The 18,105-nt window shown below is 38.5% G+C and overlaps 2 protein-coding genes across 2 annotated transcripts; one reads left to right on the top strand and one right to left on the bottom strand.

Annotated features, from left to right (window-relative positions):
• Positions 1-1,714: 1,714 nt before the first annotated feature.
• LOC121774161 (transcriptional regulator SUPERMAN-like) lies at positions 1,715-2,451 on the top strand. Its single transcript, XM_042171073.1, has one exon. The coding sequence runs from the start codon at positions 1,749-1,751 to the stop codon at positions 2,289-2,291; it is 543 nt and encodes a 180-aa protein (XP_042027007.1). The 5' UTR covers positions 1,715-1,748; the 3' UTR covers positions 2,292-2,451.
• Positions 2,452-5,692: 3,241 nt separating this feature from the next.
• On the bottom strand, positions 5,693-15,064 carry LOC121773987 (cellulose synthase-like protein G3). Its single transcript, XM_042170896.1, has 8 exons — positions 14,455-15,064; positions 13,421-13,510; positions 8,029-8,160; positions 7,721-7,933; positions 7,539-7,641; positions 7,085-7,266; positions 6,649-6,996; positions 5,693-6,302 (listed from the first exon to the last, which is right to left on the bottom strand). Exons 1-8 carry the CDS (start codon positions 15,049-15,051, stop codon positions 5,757-5,759), a joined length of 2,211 nt encoding a protein of 736 aa, XP_042026830.1. The 5' UTR covers positions 15,052-15,064; the 3' UTR covers positions 5,693-5,756.
• Positions 15,065-18,105: the final 3,041 nt, after the last annotated feature.

Genomic DNA, 18,105 nt, shown 5'->3' with positions numbered 1-18,105 from the left:
TAGTTTTCTAGGATATCTAAGGGGGTTTGTACTCTTCTTCAAAATGTAGAGAAATTTTAATGAAATTTTGGCTGGCATGAAACAACGTGAATGGCTACGTACCTTATTAGTAATCATTGCTATTCATTTTAGTGCTTTCTGATCTAAGCACAAACTAGAATCAAATAATGAAGAAAGAAAGGTAGTAGTAATAAATAATTGTTACCCTTTTCTTTAATCACCGAACGAAATAAATGAGGATAGATGAGGCGTATCAAGATTCAAGTTTGTCTAACAATAACGGAGTTATATAAAAATATACTACTTGAGTTGGATTTAAATAAAAATATTAGAGTATTTTAGTGCACGTATAAGTGACTTTGCTATTAATTAAATTCATAACTCACTTGCATTGAATGTATATACTAAATGGATTATTTCTTTCACAATGCATTTTATACATTCAATACTATCGATTCACATTCTCACTTTAGGAAGTTTTTTATTCTAGACTTCTCTCATACTACTACAAAATATAGAAGCTTCTCTTTTCTTTTTAGGTGCTCCCAAAATTATGGTCCATTTTTCATTAAACAGGCGTTAGATTAATAGTTTTCTAAGTATTTCCACATTTAATAATAATAATGAAAATTATAATTTTCATTTTATCTGGGTAGAGATGGTAATTTTTTTTTCTAAAAAAATGTATTGTGCAATTTACAATTCGTGCGACTATTTTACTTTTTGTTTGAGGGTTTAGGAGTAGGAGACTAATTTTCTGATTTTTGAAGTCAAAATATGAGTGTTCATTAGTTTTCCTAAATTACTTACATTTATCTATTTAACGGATAAGTGTTTACTCATCATACCTTTAATTTGCCAAAGTTTCAACATGCTTAATTATGTACATAAAATAATGTATTTGAAGACTAACAAAATTTTTAATTTTTTTTATCATCATTATTATTGACGTATACCCAAATATTACGAGTACCGAGCAAGTTTCTCGATCCCTATTTCACATAACCTCTTTTATACAATTAAATCTAATTAATAAAAAGATCATTCCACTAGTCATGACACCAATATATAAGTGAAATTTTAGATCCGAGCATGTTGTAGTTCAGTGACTAGCAGGAATATCAATCCTCTATCCCTCATCTACAAAAGTTAAATCAAACTTTCTAATCTCTAAAAGAGTTAAATAGATCCCCACTTCGGAATATTGTTGAGATCATATATTCTATCACACCATTTAATTTTTTTTTATTTTTTTGATGACATTAATCATGATAACGTATTTTGGTAGCAAGCAAATGAGTTCCAATTTGTAGCTGTGAACATCCCTATAAAGAGCAATCTAGCTTCAATAGTTATAATCATCATCCAAGTTGCAATCACATGTGCCCCCCTAAACTAAATTGAATATGCATAACACACACATTCACCAAACGCAGAGCACACATTAAATATTTTTCTTGAATTGCAAAAATGTGTGACACAAAAATGTGAGGAGGAATAAAGAAGATCCAGTAGATGACTTTCCTAAAATGGCATTGATTGGCAGGACGAGGTTCCACAATTAGTAAGCAATGACCTAACATAGGGAAGTGGAACTCACACTTAATTCCACCCAATTCCCCTTTCTCTCTCACACACTAACCCTCTTTTCATCTCTATATCACCTCCACAATCACCCATTCTTCCTTCTCCATCTCCTTCTCCATCTCCATCTCCATCTCCATCTCCATCTCCCCTTTCTCCCAACAATGGACAAGGCAAGCAACATGAAGCAAATGCATCATTTCAAGTTCAAAGTTCCGTCGTTCGACTTCGCGAGCGACCGCAACAACAGCAACCCTAGCTCGGTAGACGGAGAATTGGTGGCGGTCGGGTTCTCGTGGCCGCCGAGGAGCTACGTGTGCAGCTTCTGCAAGAGGGAGTTCCGGTCGGCTCAGGCGCTCGGGGGCCACATGAACGTCCACCGGAGGGACCGGGCTAGGCTGCGGCAGTCTCCGCCGAGAGACGGCGGAGGTAGCGGCGGTCAACTTTGTCCGTTAAACCTAAATCTTGAGCCAAACCCTAGTTTTCACCCAAACCCTAATTCGATGAAATTCCCCAATTTCACTTCCAAATTGCCCCCGCCCACGCCCGTAACCGCGGATTTCATGAAGGTGAGGGCGGCAAGAGGGTTTCTCGGCTCGTCGGAGATTAAGAAGCCGGGGTTTGTGAGGTTGGATTTGGAGATTGGGCTGATTAGTCCTTCTAGTAAGGAGGAGCTTGATTTGGAACTTCGACTTGGATACACTTAGCTTTTAAGGATAATATTTTATTGAGAATTAATGATGAAATGTTTCATCACTTTTTATATTATGTGCCCTTTTTTTCTTATTCTATGTTGTACTTTCATATATATTAGGTTTTCAGTGGTCATGTATGATATATTTATTTCTCTATATTATGTTAGTTTTGGAATTATATAGTTTGAAGTAGCATTTCATGATTTTCTTAGGCTGCAATAAAATGAGACAAATATGATGATTGGTGAGGAGCGATTTGCATAGAGATGTATTTTGTCTTCGGAGAGAGATGGAGATTGAGAGAAACAATTGATATTCGTTTTTATTCTTTATAATTATTTCTTTCTGAATCTATTCGGTGATTATGAATAAAAGAAGATGCATTGTTGTTAAATTTTACTGGTCTAAGTATAGTTTCATCCAGCGTAAACGTTGCGAATTAGTTCAATTACAAGTACTATTTTAATAGCAATTTGAGATTTCTCTACGTAAACATACACATACACATACACATACATACCCATTAAAAATTGATAAATATATTGGCATCTTTATGTGGATTGGCAAGATTAATTACGTGTTCTTGATTCCATTCTTTTGCAAGTTTAAACAATAGATTTCAATGAAGCACGGCTGTAGCCTATTCAAATTGTTCTCTCAAATCATTAGATCCTTTGTGGACCCTCACAAGTAATTACTGTATCAGGGCTTATGTATTGAAAGAATTTTTTTTTATTATTCTCAATGTCCTAACTAAATGTGTATGTAAATGAATAAAAAACAATACAATCATTCAGATTTATTCCCGTAATTAACTAAGGCAATTATAGTTCAAGTGTATTCCACGCATATTTATTACTCCATTCGTCCCACAGAAATATACCATATTTCCTTTTTCGTCAGTCTCATAGAAATAATCCATATCCATTTATGGTAACCTTTTTTCTTCTTCTCTTTTACTTTATTTATTATTTATGGTCTCACCACCCACTACACAATTTCAACTATTTTTTCTCATTCTCTCTTACTTTACTAATTACACATTAAAACACGTGTCAACCCTAAAAGACCTATTTCTGTGGGACGGAAGGAGTACTTTGTAAATAGAACCCACGTTACACTAATTGTTTCAACTCACATTTTAATTAACTTTCTAGTTTTCTTGGATTGAGCTATGTATTAACTACATCAAATTGACATACTCATGAATACAGAAAATAATTACTAATTCATATGCAGAAGTCGAACAAATGATAGAAACAAATATGCAATAAGTAAATTTCCTAATTATTGCGTTTAATTACTCCACACACACTCTAGAAATGAATCTAGATCTGTTTGATTATAATTAGATAAATAACAAAAGTGGATAACATCATATGCTTACATAGGTATCAGAAATCCCTGTTGTAGTGTACAAACAATACACACAAAGTCCCACACTGACAAACATAATTAGCCAGCAATCTAGCATGAATATTACTCCCTCCGTCCCACATAATTTGACCCAATTTTCCATTTTTGGTCATCCCATATAATTTGACCAATTTCACTTTTACCATTTTTGATAGTAGACCCCACATTCCACTAACTCATTCTTACTTATATTTAATTATAAAACTAATATATAAAAGTGAGATCCACATTCCACTAACTTTTTCAACTCACTTTTTATTACACTTCTTAAAACCCGTGCCCGGTAAAAGTGTCCCAAATTATGTGGGACGGAGGGGGTATTTTTACAATATGGTGTCATCGAATGATTCTAAGCAATGGAGTTAATTAAATATAGTGGGGCCTTACCCAAAACATGATAGTTTGCATGTTCCCGACAACGTCCAGGTGTCGAATGGCATCATCACAATCCCCCAATTGGAAATTGATTTCTACTAAGTTTCAAAAGCTTTGCAGACTACTGAATGACCCTCTTTTACTTCCCAAATTAGAAACAATATCATTTATTTAAAAAATACTTTAAATATTTTAGTCATTCACTCTAGTAGGTGTTCCGGTAAATTAAAACGGTCAAAATTTTAAGTCATCCACAAAAAGGGTGATAGCTAAGTTTAATTATGCATTTCCTTAGTTAATTTTTTAATTTTGAAAATTAGACAGTAGTAGTTTTTTTAATTAATTCCTTCATTAATAAAATTTGGTTTTAGTTTTTAAAATTGTTTTGTATAAATAATAAAAATTGTGGAATTCCTTAATTAACGAATATTTCATGTGTAAATATATTTTTAAATTTGATTAAGTATTTGTAATTTTTAATGTTTTAATTACTTTCGTGTTATATATAGGTGCATATTTTAATTTTAGAACTAAAACAATGAATAGTGTAAGTGAAATGTTTTGGCTGGGCAAAGAAGGTGGGAAGAGAGCGTCCATTGTGAGAATTATGACCTGTGTTAGGCAAAGAGGAGAATGATGACGTACGTGGATTGCATTCAAAACTAGCGCTGAAAAGTTTGGTTTAATAGCAATTAGTGTAATTAAATTTCAATTGTTAATTATGATCCTTGGTGGACATTTGAAATTTATTGTAATAATGAATTCATCCATTTTCTTCCAAATGCAGCACAAATTTAATTTTGAATTTCTTTGTACAAGATTTCATTCTAATTAGAGCTGAAAAACAATATAATTATACTTTATTTCCAACTTCTCTTGCCCATGAGGCGAGTTTTCACACAACAAAATTTTGAAAGGTACAATTGAACTATTTTCTAAACTAATATATGAATCTTAAATTTCCTTTTTTTTACTTTATGCTGGATTTACCGATTCGCACAGTTTAAGTAATATCCATAGATTTTACTAATATTAAGTAAATTAAATGGTTAACTCGGCATTGAGAGAGTCCGTGCGGTATTTTTGTTAAACATAATTTACTATACTAAATTATTTAACAAAATTGTAAAACTATACTTACCCTACCCTCCATAGGTCGGAAACTAGTGTAGTACTCCCTCCGTCCCAACTAAGTTGGGTCACTTTTTTTTGGACACGAAGATTAAGAAATTGTATTGAATAATAAATGATAATAAAATAAAATAGAAGAGAAAAAAAGTGGGAGAAATAAGAGACAGTAAAGTAAGTGATGAAATAAAGTAAGAATGATTATACTATATTTTATTTTTTTGTCAAAACTGAAAATGATTCAATTTTGTTAATATTACTCAACTTAATTGAGATATAGGTGCTATTTAATATGGAATTATGTTGGAAAAAAAATACTAATACTTGTAAATATTTTGATACAGTTATCATATATAGTGCATTAATGGATGTCATTGTTATTCCCAATACCAAATTGAATTAAGCACATGATTCCCTAGCTATACTATGCAGCTGCCTCCTATTTTTCAAATTATTTGACTTGCAAGTTTCGGACATGTTGTCATTTTATAACACTCTACAAACTAGTTTGTGATGGAAAAATATACATTATCATCACTCAATAGTCAATACTACTAATTAACGAGCAATTAGGGCTGCATAAGCCGAAATTAGAGAGGAAATTACAGTAGAAAGAATCGAAACCAATGGAGAAACTCTTCCCACATCCTTCCTCAACACCATCCCCTCCATCAAAGGATAATGCATAACTACACCAAACAGTGGTAGAAAAGCCTGCATCACCATCTCATTCATCCTCCCATTCTGCAAAATCCTCCCGAACCCGACGACGAAGGAAGCAAGATTTATCATGTAAAGGGTGCACAATATCACCATGAAAAGGGATGGGGCTTGAAAATCAAATTTCCCCATTTGGTAAAGCTTGGCAACTTCATTATCCATGATTTTGCTCGTTGGCACAAAGCTAGCTTTGGTCAAGCCGATTTTCTCCAAGATCGCGTTCACGGAAGCGAACAAGTAAGATGTCAATGACTTCATCACCCACACCCTTTGCTCGTTCACCCAAGTCGTGAGCGAATCCCCAGATGCCATCACCTCTTGCGCGTGCTTGAGCTGCGATGAGACGAAGATAAACACAAACACCGCGAAAAATGGACTTGAAACCTGTGAACACAAGTATAGAGCGTGACGTTTTTTTAAAAATCAGACCGGTAAGGGAACTGGCGAAGATATTAGTTCATAGTTTAATCAGTCAGACCGGTCTAAACACCAATCGAGCCGTTAATATGTAAAACACATTGTTAAACATAATTCTTTAGTAAATGTCAAAAAGTTAAGTACACAAATAAGTTGAAGGATAAACAATTTTTTGTGACAAAAATATCTTAAACAAAACAACAAATTGAATGTTATAAACCAAAGCATTATCATTTCATGGTAAGATAACATTTTCCTCTGTTTTCTCATATTTACACATCCCTCATTTTCTTATGATAACTTTACAACGCACCTCGGGATACAGAGGGATGCCGGCAAGGAGGCAGAGCTGAGGGACGAGGGCGAGGATGAAAACGGGGAGGAAGTAAATTGCATAGTATGCCAGTTCTGCATAGACCATGCTTTGCAGAAGCGACATTCGCAGCGCCCCATAGACTAACGGGGAATACTTGGACAAAGCGACCTGGCTGAGCCCGAGAAACCACCGCGTGTTTTGGACAAGAGTATCCCCGAGGCTCATCGGAGATGAACCTAGGAAACATGGCCTTGAAGGATTCAAATACACTGAATTCCACCCCTCGCAATGCAGATTGAACCCTGTGAAGTAATCTTCAACTACTGCAAAATATCTGTATCCCACCTACATTTTGATTTATATCTATACATTTTATCAATGTTGTTGCAATAAGTAATTAATGGATTGATTTGAAAAACACAGGATGACTTGCCTCTTGCCCCCATTTTGTGCCAATGTCGTAGCTACAAGAAGCTACCAATTGCACCTCTTTTTGCAATGCCTCATTGGTGAGCAATGCATTGGTTGGGTAATTTGGTCTATAAATTTTGGGAATCGATTTGATGAAATCGTTGGACGAACCATAATACTCCTTGAGCTGGTTAGGGTTAGCATCTACACAAAAAGGGAGAAAGAAAAATTTATTAAATTATGTGTGAAAAAAAGAGGGCAAAATACACTTGAAATTATGACTTAGCTAGTGACATTAGAGAAATTTAGTTCTGCAGTTGTTGCAAATGAAACAAACAAATTTCTTGATGCATTGGTATATAAAAGATAATTGAGCTACTAAATAAATTTCATGACCTACTTTACTCATTATTGTGGGATGGACCAAAATGACAAAATGTGACTCTTATTATGGGACAGAGGTAATATGACATTACTTGGTTGAAGTCTCCGAATTCCATAGAGTGCTTCTCTCTTTATATAAAAGGCCGTCCCTGTCAAGCCTGGCCCATTAAGCCCATTCAAGCCGTCCCATTTCGTCTGAAATATATATTAATGATGAAATTAAAATTATCCATAACTAGTTGACGTGACATGAATCAAAAAAATGTATTGTTACCCAAATAAATCTCATGGCACCATCGTAGATATCGTGGTAGCGTCTGATGTTGTGAAATATTTGAGGGAACTGAACAAATGCAAGATTCTGCGAGAGTTTAGGGTGGAGATGGAAGCACATTGCTTGACGGGCCGACGTCGGATCGTTACAGTACATGTCACAGTCCAGCGATAGAATGTATGGCGAGTTGCTAATCATACCTGATACTCGAAGCTACACACAAAATTATAAAAAGAGATCAACTTAAATTCCTAGTGGATCACTCATAAATTATTGAAAAAATTCAGATATTTAAAAAAATTAATTACAAGAACGTTGAGGGATCCCGCTTTGAAATTGTGGGGATGAGACGGCCTTTTCTCGCGAGCAACGTACACGACAAGTGGCATCTCATCTTCATTGCTGGAATCCGTACAGTTGGAATTTCCATCGTTGATCACCTATAAATATAAATATAAATATAAATATAAATATAAATATAAATATAAATATAAATATAAATATAAATATAAATATAAATATAAGTATAAATATAAATATAAATATAAGTATAAATATAAATATAAAAGATAAATGTGTGATAGGCTTGACTTATAAGAGATATCAATATGTGGAAATAAATTAATCATGTGATTCATAGTGTCTACTTATTTGTATTTTTCAACAATTGGTCCATTATGATATATACAGATCATATGGGCGACGACATGTCACACGATCAATAAATTAGTTTAAATATGGCTTAAACTAGCTAGGAGAGTGAAGCATTATTTTGTTATAACGACATTTAATTCATTTGTTGCGAGAGTTAGGTTGATACGATCCTAACTCTCTTCTATTATAATTATTTTGTTTAGATATCATAGGGATTTAGCATATCTTCATTTATTATTTTGTTTAGATATTATAGGGATTTAGCATATCTTTTTTGTATCCACACATATTATAAATATGTGTGAAGTCTTCCATAATATTTATTCAATGAAATACAATATTATTTTGGCCAAGTCCACGTGTGATTCTTTGAATCCCTAATTCCTTACGCTACCTGCTGCCCGACGGAAGGTCTCCGCGCACAGCCGGAACGTATATCTGATCTGTAGCCGTTGCCCGACGGGTTGGAACCCGCGCACAGCCGCCTAGATCTTTATCTCCGCCGACCCTCACGGGCGCCGAATTATCTTTATCTCGTTATTGTCCGTTTTATCGGATCGTTAGGGATTTAGGTCCTTAACAATTGGTGCTTTCATCGTGATCTCACCCTCCCATCATCTCGAACCGAAGCTACACCGCTGCCCGACGGAAAACATTCCGCGCACAGCAACTGCTTTGGTTGCCGAGTCCAGCCTGTCCGCCGAGCTCTAGCTGCCGGACAACTCTACTTCTGCAACGCCCGACGGGAAAGATTCCCGCGTGCCGCGTCAAAGTCAGACGCTCATCATCCACCACAGCCACGCTTCAGTCCGTCGACATGTCATACGACTACGTCGGCTATCGCCGTCGTCAATACGACGTCTCTCAGGCCACACAGCCATTCCGTCCCTACCAGCTGGCCCAACCTCGGAGTGTAACTTGTTGGGACCCTCCGAGCAGCCGGGTGGAAGTACTCCGTTCACCGTCGTGGCCTGATCCAGAATCACCCTACGTCTCACACCACTTGGACCCACCTGATCGTCGCCCACGATCGAGATACCAACTCCAGGATTTCGATCCCTATGACCCTCCACCGACGCGGCAGCCCTCTTGTTGGGAACCACCGCCTCACCGGGCATCGCAGGGATACTCGGATTATGATCAGCCACCGCCGCGTCCACCTAGTTGCTGGAATCCGCCCAGACATCGAACCAATCGCCGCTGTCCACCGGCGCAACAGCAGGACTGCGGCTACCTGCCTTTTGACCGGCCCCGACGCTCGGAGACGTGCTGGGATCGACCTCACCCTCAGGAGGAGGTGAGAGCGCTGCGAGTCCAGCCCCCTCCCACCGGCCCCGCTACTCCACCGAACAGCCACCGCAGGACCTATACAGTCAGCCCACGCTTGTGACCAGTCAAACTTCTGACCAACCTACGCACTCGCCTACCTGTTGGGATTCACCGGAAGAGTTGCACACACAGCCTATGTACCAGCCACCACCGCGCGACCGATCGTTGGGTCACCGCACAACGACGTTGTCTGTTGTTGCCCCCAGTCTCAAGGTTCGTTCGCCTTGCCCCGCCCAACTAGCTGCCGTAAGTGATTTCAACGAGAAGTTACGTAGTTGTAGATTGGAGCAAGCCGTCCTTCTCGCCTGTGTGAATGCATTGTTTGAGGAGAATATTGATGACGATAATCTAGCTGACGATGTTCCCGACAATGTTGCTCACAATGGGAGTGCTAATCTTGTTGTACCAAATGACGAGTCCCTGGAAGAGATCATCAAGACCAACAATACGCCACTGCAAGTGCTTGTCGGGGCATATGATGAGAAGATTGATGATATTAGTGTTCCAACACATAAGGAATTGGAGATGAAAGATGATGTAGCGACTTTGCGGGAGAAGGGAAATAAAACCGAAGCCCTTCGATCTAGTTTAGAGCAGAAAGAAAAAGATTTCAGTGTGTTGAGTGAGAAGCCGAACAAGAGAGAGAGCATGGAGAATCAGAGCCTTGTTGATGGCATCGAGGCTGGATTGGATATGAAAAAATAGGACAGTCAAGAGGAAATGGAAGAGAAGCGAAGGTTGTTTGAGGATGAGCTTAAATTAAAAGCAGAAGAATTGGGTAAGACAGGTGATGCTCACTCCGGTTCGCAAGCACTTGTTTGTGTCTATGTGGATTTGAATGTCAGTAATGTTACAAGTATGAATCCTCGATTACCGTCGCTCGCCGCCGATGCAAGGTTGATTCCTCCGGGAAATGACACGCCGTGTTTGAGCATTCATGGAGGTGTGGCAAAACTTTTCATTTTTGCGTTGAATTGTCACGACAACAATATGGCGGGGGTGTCCACCATATCTTATACCCAACACGGTTCTCTATTGGTGATTTTGGGTGGAAATGATGAAGGGAGACGCACAACTATTCGGTGGGCGTTTGATCCAGGAGGAGATACCTCGCCAGAGCTTCTACTTTCAACTCTCTTCGTGGTTTTATGGTTCCTACCTTGAGGACAAGGTGGATTTCAACCGTGGGGGAGTTGATACGATCCTAACTCTCTTCTATTATAATTATTTTGTTTAGATATCATAGGGATTTAGCATATCTTCATTTATTATTTTGTTTAGATATTATAGGGATTTAGCATATCTTTTTTGTATCCACACATATTATAAATATGTGTGAAGTCTTCCATAATATTCATTCAATGAAATACAATATTATTTTGGCCAAGTCCACGTGTGATTCTTTGAATCCCTAATTCCTTACGCTACCTGCTGCCCGACGGAAGGTCTCCGTGCACAGCCGGAACGTATATCTGATCTGTAGCCGTTGCCCGACGGGTTGGAACCCGCGCACAGCCGCCTAGATCTTTATCTCCGCCGACCCTCACGGGCGCCGGATTATCTTTATCTCGTTATTGTCCGTTTTATCGGATCGTTAGGGATTTAGGTCCTTAACATAGGTGAAGTAGAGTATCTATTTCTTATTTTACATCTAAAAACACAAACTATAAATCTGATTTTTTTTCTTATTTAATACTCTCTTCATTCCTTAGAATTAGAAATTCTTTCTATTTTGGTCCGTCTTCTAAAAACAGAAACTTTCGATTTAAGGAATTTTCTTTCTATCTAATAAGGTCGGACTCATTTTTAACTAACATACTTTTCTTTCCATCTCTCTCTTACTTTAGCAATTTTGCATTAAAGTTTATGTCTTTTCAAAAATTCATGGTTTTAGGAGACGGAGGGAGTATTTTAAATTTTAAATTATTGTTAAATTAGTAAAATGGAACAATAAAATAATACCTCTAAATAATTTTGATGGGAACATTTTAGAAAAAAATAAATTAGTAGTCATAGTCACTATTTATAATCAGTGAAAATGGCAAGTGTATATGTGAGCATATTTAAATATTTATAAAATTATAATTTTTTTAAAATAGGATTTTGATCTATACAACACTCAATCTTAATACAAAAACGCAGAACCGAGCATACCGAGGTCATTTTTAGGTCATTGTTAGTTTATTTTCTGTCTTTTAGTAAGGATGACCTAAAATGATTTTAACAAGACCTTAAATTTGAATTTTATATTATGATTTAAAACTGCTTAATAATGACCCTCTGAATTTTTGGTTAATTATTGACCATCAGATTGACAAATCTTATGATCAGAATTTGGTCTGAGTTTTATATTAAAATCGTTTTTGTATTGATCATTCTATACAATATATATATACTTAAACAACTTTGCGTGACAAGTTATTATACGACTAATTAATAGTTTTATAATTTTTTATACATTCCAAATTTCCAATAATTAATGATTTAACTTTTCGGATAAAACAATGAGGCTACTTCATAAAAAAAGTCATAATCAGGCATGTCACTCTAGATAGTAAGAAATCACCACTCGTTTTAATATTTTTATAAAAGTATTTCATTAACTGTTAGTTTAATTATACTTTTTAGTACCCATTTATTCTCTATTTATTCCAGAGTGAATATTGTAATAAGATTACTTCAATTACGTAGAAATATATTTAATTTTATTCTATAATATAATTGATTATTTTTTAATTATGGAAATTAATTTTATCATATCACTTAAAATTTAAATGATATTCAAATAAGATTTAGTTTTTGTCCCAAAATAATTCCGATGGGAAAATGAGATAACATAAATTAAAAATTGGTGAAAGCTAAGTGTTATGTTAAAATATTTAAATGTTAATTAAACCTATTCATTTGTTATGAACAATTAAAACAAATTTTATGTGACAAGTCATTATAGGACTGAGTACTTTATTACTATTAATTGTACATTCCAATAATAAATGATTTACCTTTTCGTATAAAACAATGAGCCTACATAGAAGAAGTCATAAGCTGGCATGTCACACTCTAGTAGATTAGTGGGTGTACACATTTCAACTTATTAATTTGTTTGAACTCTAGAGTATGAAATCTGTTATACCTTCCTTGACCTAATATTGGTACTATCGTTTTAATATATTTCCTAACTATAGTATTTTTGAAGAAAAAATGGGTGAATAGGGAGTAGGGTTGGTAATTATCCCCATTTTCAAATGATTTTCTTAAATTTTACTATAATTGATCTGTAATTAATAATTAAATTAAAACAAATAAAATAAATAAAATCATAAGTGATTAAATCAATGGGTGAGTACACCAATATATCGAATAGAGGATTCCAAGTCAAAAATCGTACTACTGCGACTATTCCAAAATTTTCTAATAATCAATTTCATGTTAATTAAATTTATTTTGTATTTTACTAATGGACTCACATGAAATCTGCAGGCCGTATATAAAATACACTATACTCCACTAATATCTTCTAATAAAAGATTCATACATATACTGCAATCTAAGTACTACCGAAAATGGAGTAGCATATAATTGCCTGCATCTTTTGTCAGTCGTTAACATGAAATTTAAGTATTACTGTGTTATTATATTAATTTCTATTTATATCTAGTTATCAAAACTCCTAAGTATTTAAATAGTACTTCTACTAGATTAAGTAATTTCCGATACCTCGATTATTGGTGAATGGTCCCTGCTGGCCTTAACGTCTGCTTCAGCAATAATCTTGTCCAAAGAATTCTTGAAATCCTCATATGCTTTCTGCACCATACAAAATATTTCAATAATCTTAGCAACAATGATATATTATGCTCGAATCACCATGATCATGTACCTATCAAAATTCAACACTACTACTTATATATGCACCTATACTATATACTCCATCCGACTCACGATGTCCATATTTTTGAGTGACACGGGATTTTAGAAGGAGTTGTTAGGTGGAATAAGTAGAAAGGAAAAAAAGGAAATTGAATATTTCGATGAGAGAGAGGTGAGAGAAATTTATTTCCAAATATAGAAAGTGTACATCTTGAGTAGGACAAACTAAACAAGAAAGATGACATCTTGAATGAGACGAAGAGAGTAATACATTTTTCAATGTAAATTTTACTATATACTATGATTTATAGATTAACTAAATTCATAATGAGCCACATACTATTAGCTAGTAAAATAAGTGGTTGGTAAATAATTAAATAAATGGCCATGCATAGAATATACAACATTGGACATTCAATTCCAAATCCAGTGACATACGTTCTATAATCCACCAAAAATCCTAAATAGCTTTAGGTGAAATTCTAGATCCCTATTAACTATCAATATCGTGATTTATATATACATTTTTCGCAATTTTCCCACCTTAATAGGTGGGGAAATGCCTCCCCTCACCCTCTCTAACTAGTCTATATTTACATACAAATTTCTCTATAACACTAGAGATATTCATTATTCGCATTTCTTCCTAAATTCTCAAAATTATATTTTCCTGGCTAAGCCCACGCTGTTAATTTTAAGACACTATGCGTCGCGCTAATGGTTTAATTAGACACCTAACCCATAATCATTTTTGGCATGGGACAGTATCATGAAAAATGCGTATTTTCAAACTTGCAGGACACAATCAGAATTTGACCAGATTTCATATTTTATCGATAATTGGCACTACCATGTTTTGACAATGGCTAAAAAAGACAAACCTCAATAGCCTTCTTCTCAACCAAGAAGTCTTGATCACCACTCTCAACACCAATCTCTTCTCTCATGAAATAAACCCCAGGGCACCTGTCCTTCACCATATACTTCCTACAAAACGGAATCCACACCTTGGCAAACTCCAGCGCCCGTCTCAGGGCGCGGAGCGTGACAGGGGACCCCCCATCGTCAGAGACATAGAGGTGAAGCTTATCGGGAGGATAGTCGAGCGCCATGGCCGATATAACAGTGTTCATCACCTCCAAACTCGGCTCCTTCGCGGGATCAGCAGTGCACACGAACACGTCCACGGAGGGCAGGTAGTCGTCCCCGGGAAGCCTCTCGGGATACGCGGTTCGAGCCACCGGGTTCCAGAGCGAGGCCTGGCTAAGGAGCCAGAGGCATGAGAGAGTCAGCTCGGCTGTGAAGATGAGAAGGTGGGGGAGAATCAAAATAGGGATCTTGGTTTTGGCTATGGAAGTGATTCTGTAGTAGAATAAGGCTGAGAGAGCAGTGCCATGGATGAAGGAGTGGAGTCGGTTTATGTTTCTCTGAGTTTTCATGGAATGCCATTCATTTAGAGGGAGTGGTGACTTCTCCATTCTCTTTGATGTATCTTTTCTCCTTTTTGTTTTTGTTTATAAATGAACTAAATAGTACTCCTCTCTATTTATAGACAATCACAGGTCTCAACAAATTTAAAAAGAAATGAAACATTTCTGATGGATCCGCGAATTTCTGATGTTAGTAAATGCTGGTAGAGAATAAAGACTACGACACAAAGAATTTACGTGGTTCGATTTACTGAAGTAAATCTACGTCCACGGGAAGAAGGGAGGGCAAGATTGTATTGCTTGATCTGGGATTACAGCTTACAACACAGACTTGCTATATGATTTTATCTCTAGAGAGCTTAACCCTGTCTATCTGATCTAAGTCCTATTTATACATTGAACTAGGATCGTGGTTTGCAGCCCCACTAACAAGATCGTGGGTGAGCAATAACTGCTCAATAACTGCTTCGTACCACTAAATAGATCGTGGGTATAGTGGAGGTCGTGGAGGCCTTTCATGAGTCCACTAACTCCTAGTTCGGTCGAATGCTGAGACCGAACTGCTGGACTTTACCGATCAGCTCTTGCCGATCTGAGAGGAGAGCTTGACTGGTCGGCTTTTACCGAGCTGTAGGCTGAGTCCGAACTCTTTGGTCATGCCGAACTCTTTGGTGCCGAACAGATACTCTTTCTTAGGCTCTGGGCTGATGGGCCGTCACTGTTATTGGGCTTGCCATTAGGGTTTAGTTCGTACCCCATCACTACCCCCCCCGAAAAGCGAAGTGAATCACTTCGGCGAGGTGAGTCACTTCGGCATTCTGGATAACGGTAAGGGGGAGGCTGACGTCAGGGGACGTGCCTTGCGCGTGCCTGCATTAAATGCGACAGTAAAATCCGGCCGTTGAATCCTGAAAAGGTGGAATTCGAAGCAGCGCAACGATCTCGAAATCTTTCCCGAATCTGATAAATATGCTCTTTCTTCCTCATTTGAACACTTTTGCTGTTGCGTCTTCTATACTCTCTCTTTCTCGAGAAATTTTCTTCCGCTTTCAAGAGCTTCTTCAGACTTTCTTCACCTTCAAAAAGTAAGGAAAATGGCTTCTATTTCTTCTTCGGAGTCGGGTAGCAGTAGGAGAGGCGGTAAGGGGTCTTCTGGCCGGAAAGAGTCCGGGGAGAAGACCGTAGAGTATTTCCATAGTATTTTGAGTAAGGATACTGTGATATCCCTACCCGAAAAATACTTTTTTCCTGGGGGGAGGGCGGTGGTACCTGACGGTGATCATAGGGCTGACTCCCCGCCGGAGGGTTACGCCACCGTGTATGAGGCCTGCTTAGAATGCGGGCTTCGTTTCCCCCTCCCTTCTGCCTTTATAGATTTACTAGATTTTTTTCAGCTTCCTTTAGGCCAGGTGACTCCGAACTCTTGGAGGCACTTGTCGGCCTTCGCTGCCGAACTCCGTAGGTTAGGAAGGGATTTGTCTTTGAAGGCGATCCTTAAATTCTTTCAATTTAAGAGGAAGGGGTCTTGGTTTTACTTGATCCCTGTACAGCCCTTTAGGGCCTTTTGTAAAACGAAGTGGCCGAAGTGGCAAAACCGCTTCTTCTACTATGATAGGACCGCGGCTCCTAGTTTTCCCTGGAGAGGGCCGAAGTCCGTTATCCGTCATCCTCGGCCTGAACCGTTGGACGAGCTCGATGGCGAGCTCAACAAGATTCCCATAGTTAGGAAACAATACACGGAGTCTGAGCTCGTCAAGGGCGACGTCGTGTTCGACATCTCGTCTTCGGACGAAGAGGCCGAGGGTGAGGATTTCTCTTTATCTTTATGCTCTACTGCTTTAACGAAGAAAACTAACCTTGCTTTCTTGCTTTTTGGCAGTGTACATGCTGAACAAGGCTATCCGAAAGTCCTCCGAGCTTGTGGAGCCGGAGAGGCAGAGAGCCCCTCGCTCGGCGTCTGAAGCCGAGAAGAATCCGAAGAGGCAAAAAACCTCTTCTTCGGATCCGAAAGTGCCGGAGTCGTGTTCGGTTAAAGGGAAGGGGAAATTTCATGAGTCCCCAAGAGTGCCGGGGAAAGACCTGGTCATCTCCGAGGTGGTTGCAGACATCCCGGAACACGTCCCTGAGCCTTTTCAATGGCCGACGAATTTTGTGGAGGTAAGCTTTCTGACTTGGCTTCTTTTCCACATTTTTTGATGGCCATTCTGTTGAGTTTTTTCCTTGTTCATCTTCAGAGAGCCAAGCTCGTCTCCGTGGAGCTCTCCAAAGCATCCCACGACTACGAGGAGATGCAGAAGGAGTTGCATCTTGCTCGTAGTCTGGCCGAACAGGCTGAGGCCAAATTTGAGAGGGCCCGAGCTGCTAGGATCTCGGCTCAGGATGAAGCCCGGTCAGCCAAAAACCAGCTCATCATCCTGCAAGAGCAGACGAAGCACCGGGAGGCTCAGAAGGAGGCTGCCGCCGTGGCTGCCCAGGGGGAGGCTCTCCGTGTTTACACGGAGAAACTCTTTTTGAGCAGCCAGTTCTCGGCCTTTGTCGGTAGTCTGGTAAGGCTAATTACCGATAAGGGCGAGCAGGGGGCCGACGTCGTGCTGCCTCTGTACAGCCGAGAGATAGCAGCTCGGCTTCAGAATCTGCCGCTCCTTGAGGAGCTCGCTTCATCCTCGGTCCTGCTTTCTGCAGACCGAGTCCGGAGTTGTCGAGCTGATCGGGACGAGAACCTGGAGGCTATCTTTGCCTCCGTGGGACCCGTTTCACCCGCTTCGACTTACAACGGAGAGGGCGAGGCCGAGTCGCTGGAGCTGGAGGCCGAAGTCGAGCGGGCCGGGCATCCGGAGAAGGAAGCCGATCAGGAGGCGGAGGCGAGGCCGGCAGGATGCGAGGCCGAGGCTGAGGTAGCTCAGGAGAAAGAAGCTGAACCAGACCAAGGAGCCGGAGACGAAGCTGGCGGAGTATGATTTCGTCTCCCTTCTCTTAGTCTAGTTTCTTCCTTGTAAAATGGCCTTGAAGCCCTCCTAGTGTAAAAATTTTCCTTGTGAATGAAAAATTCTCTACACTTGTCTTCGTATAGCTTTTCGTACTCGCCTTTATTCCTGTTGTATT

The sequence above is a fragment of the Salvia splendens genome, chromosome 17 (genome assembly GCF_004379255.2).
Source record: "Salvia splendens isolate huo1 chromosome 17, SspV2, whole genome shotgun sequence".
Classification (NCBI taxonomy): domain Eukaryota; kingdom Viridiplantae; phylum Streptophyta; class Magnoliopsida; order Lamiales; family Lamiaceae; genus Salvia; species Salvia splendens.
The sequence above is the reverse complement of the archived record's forward strand: the minus strand, read 5'-3'. Positions and strand labels throughout refer to the sequence as shown.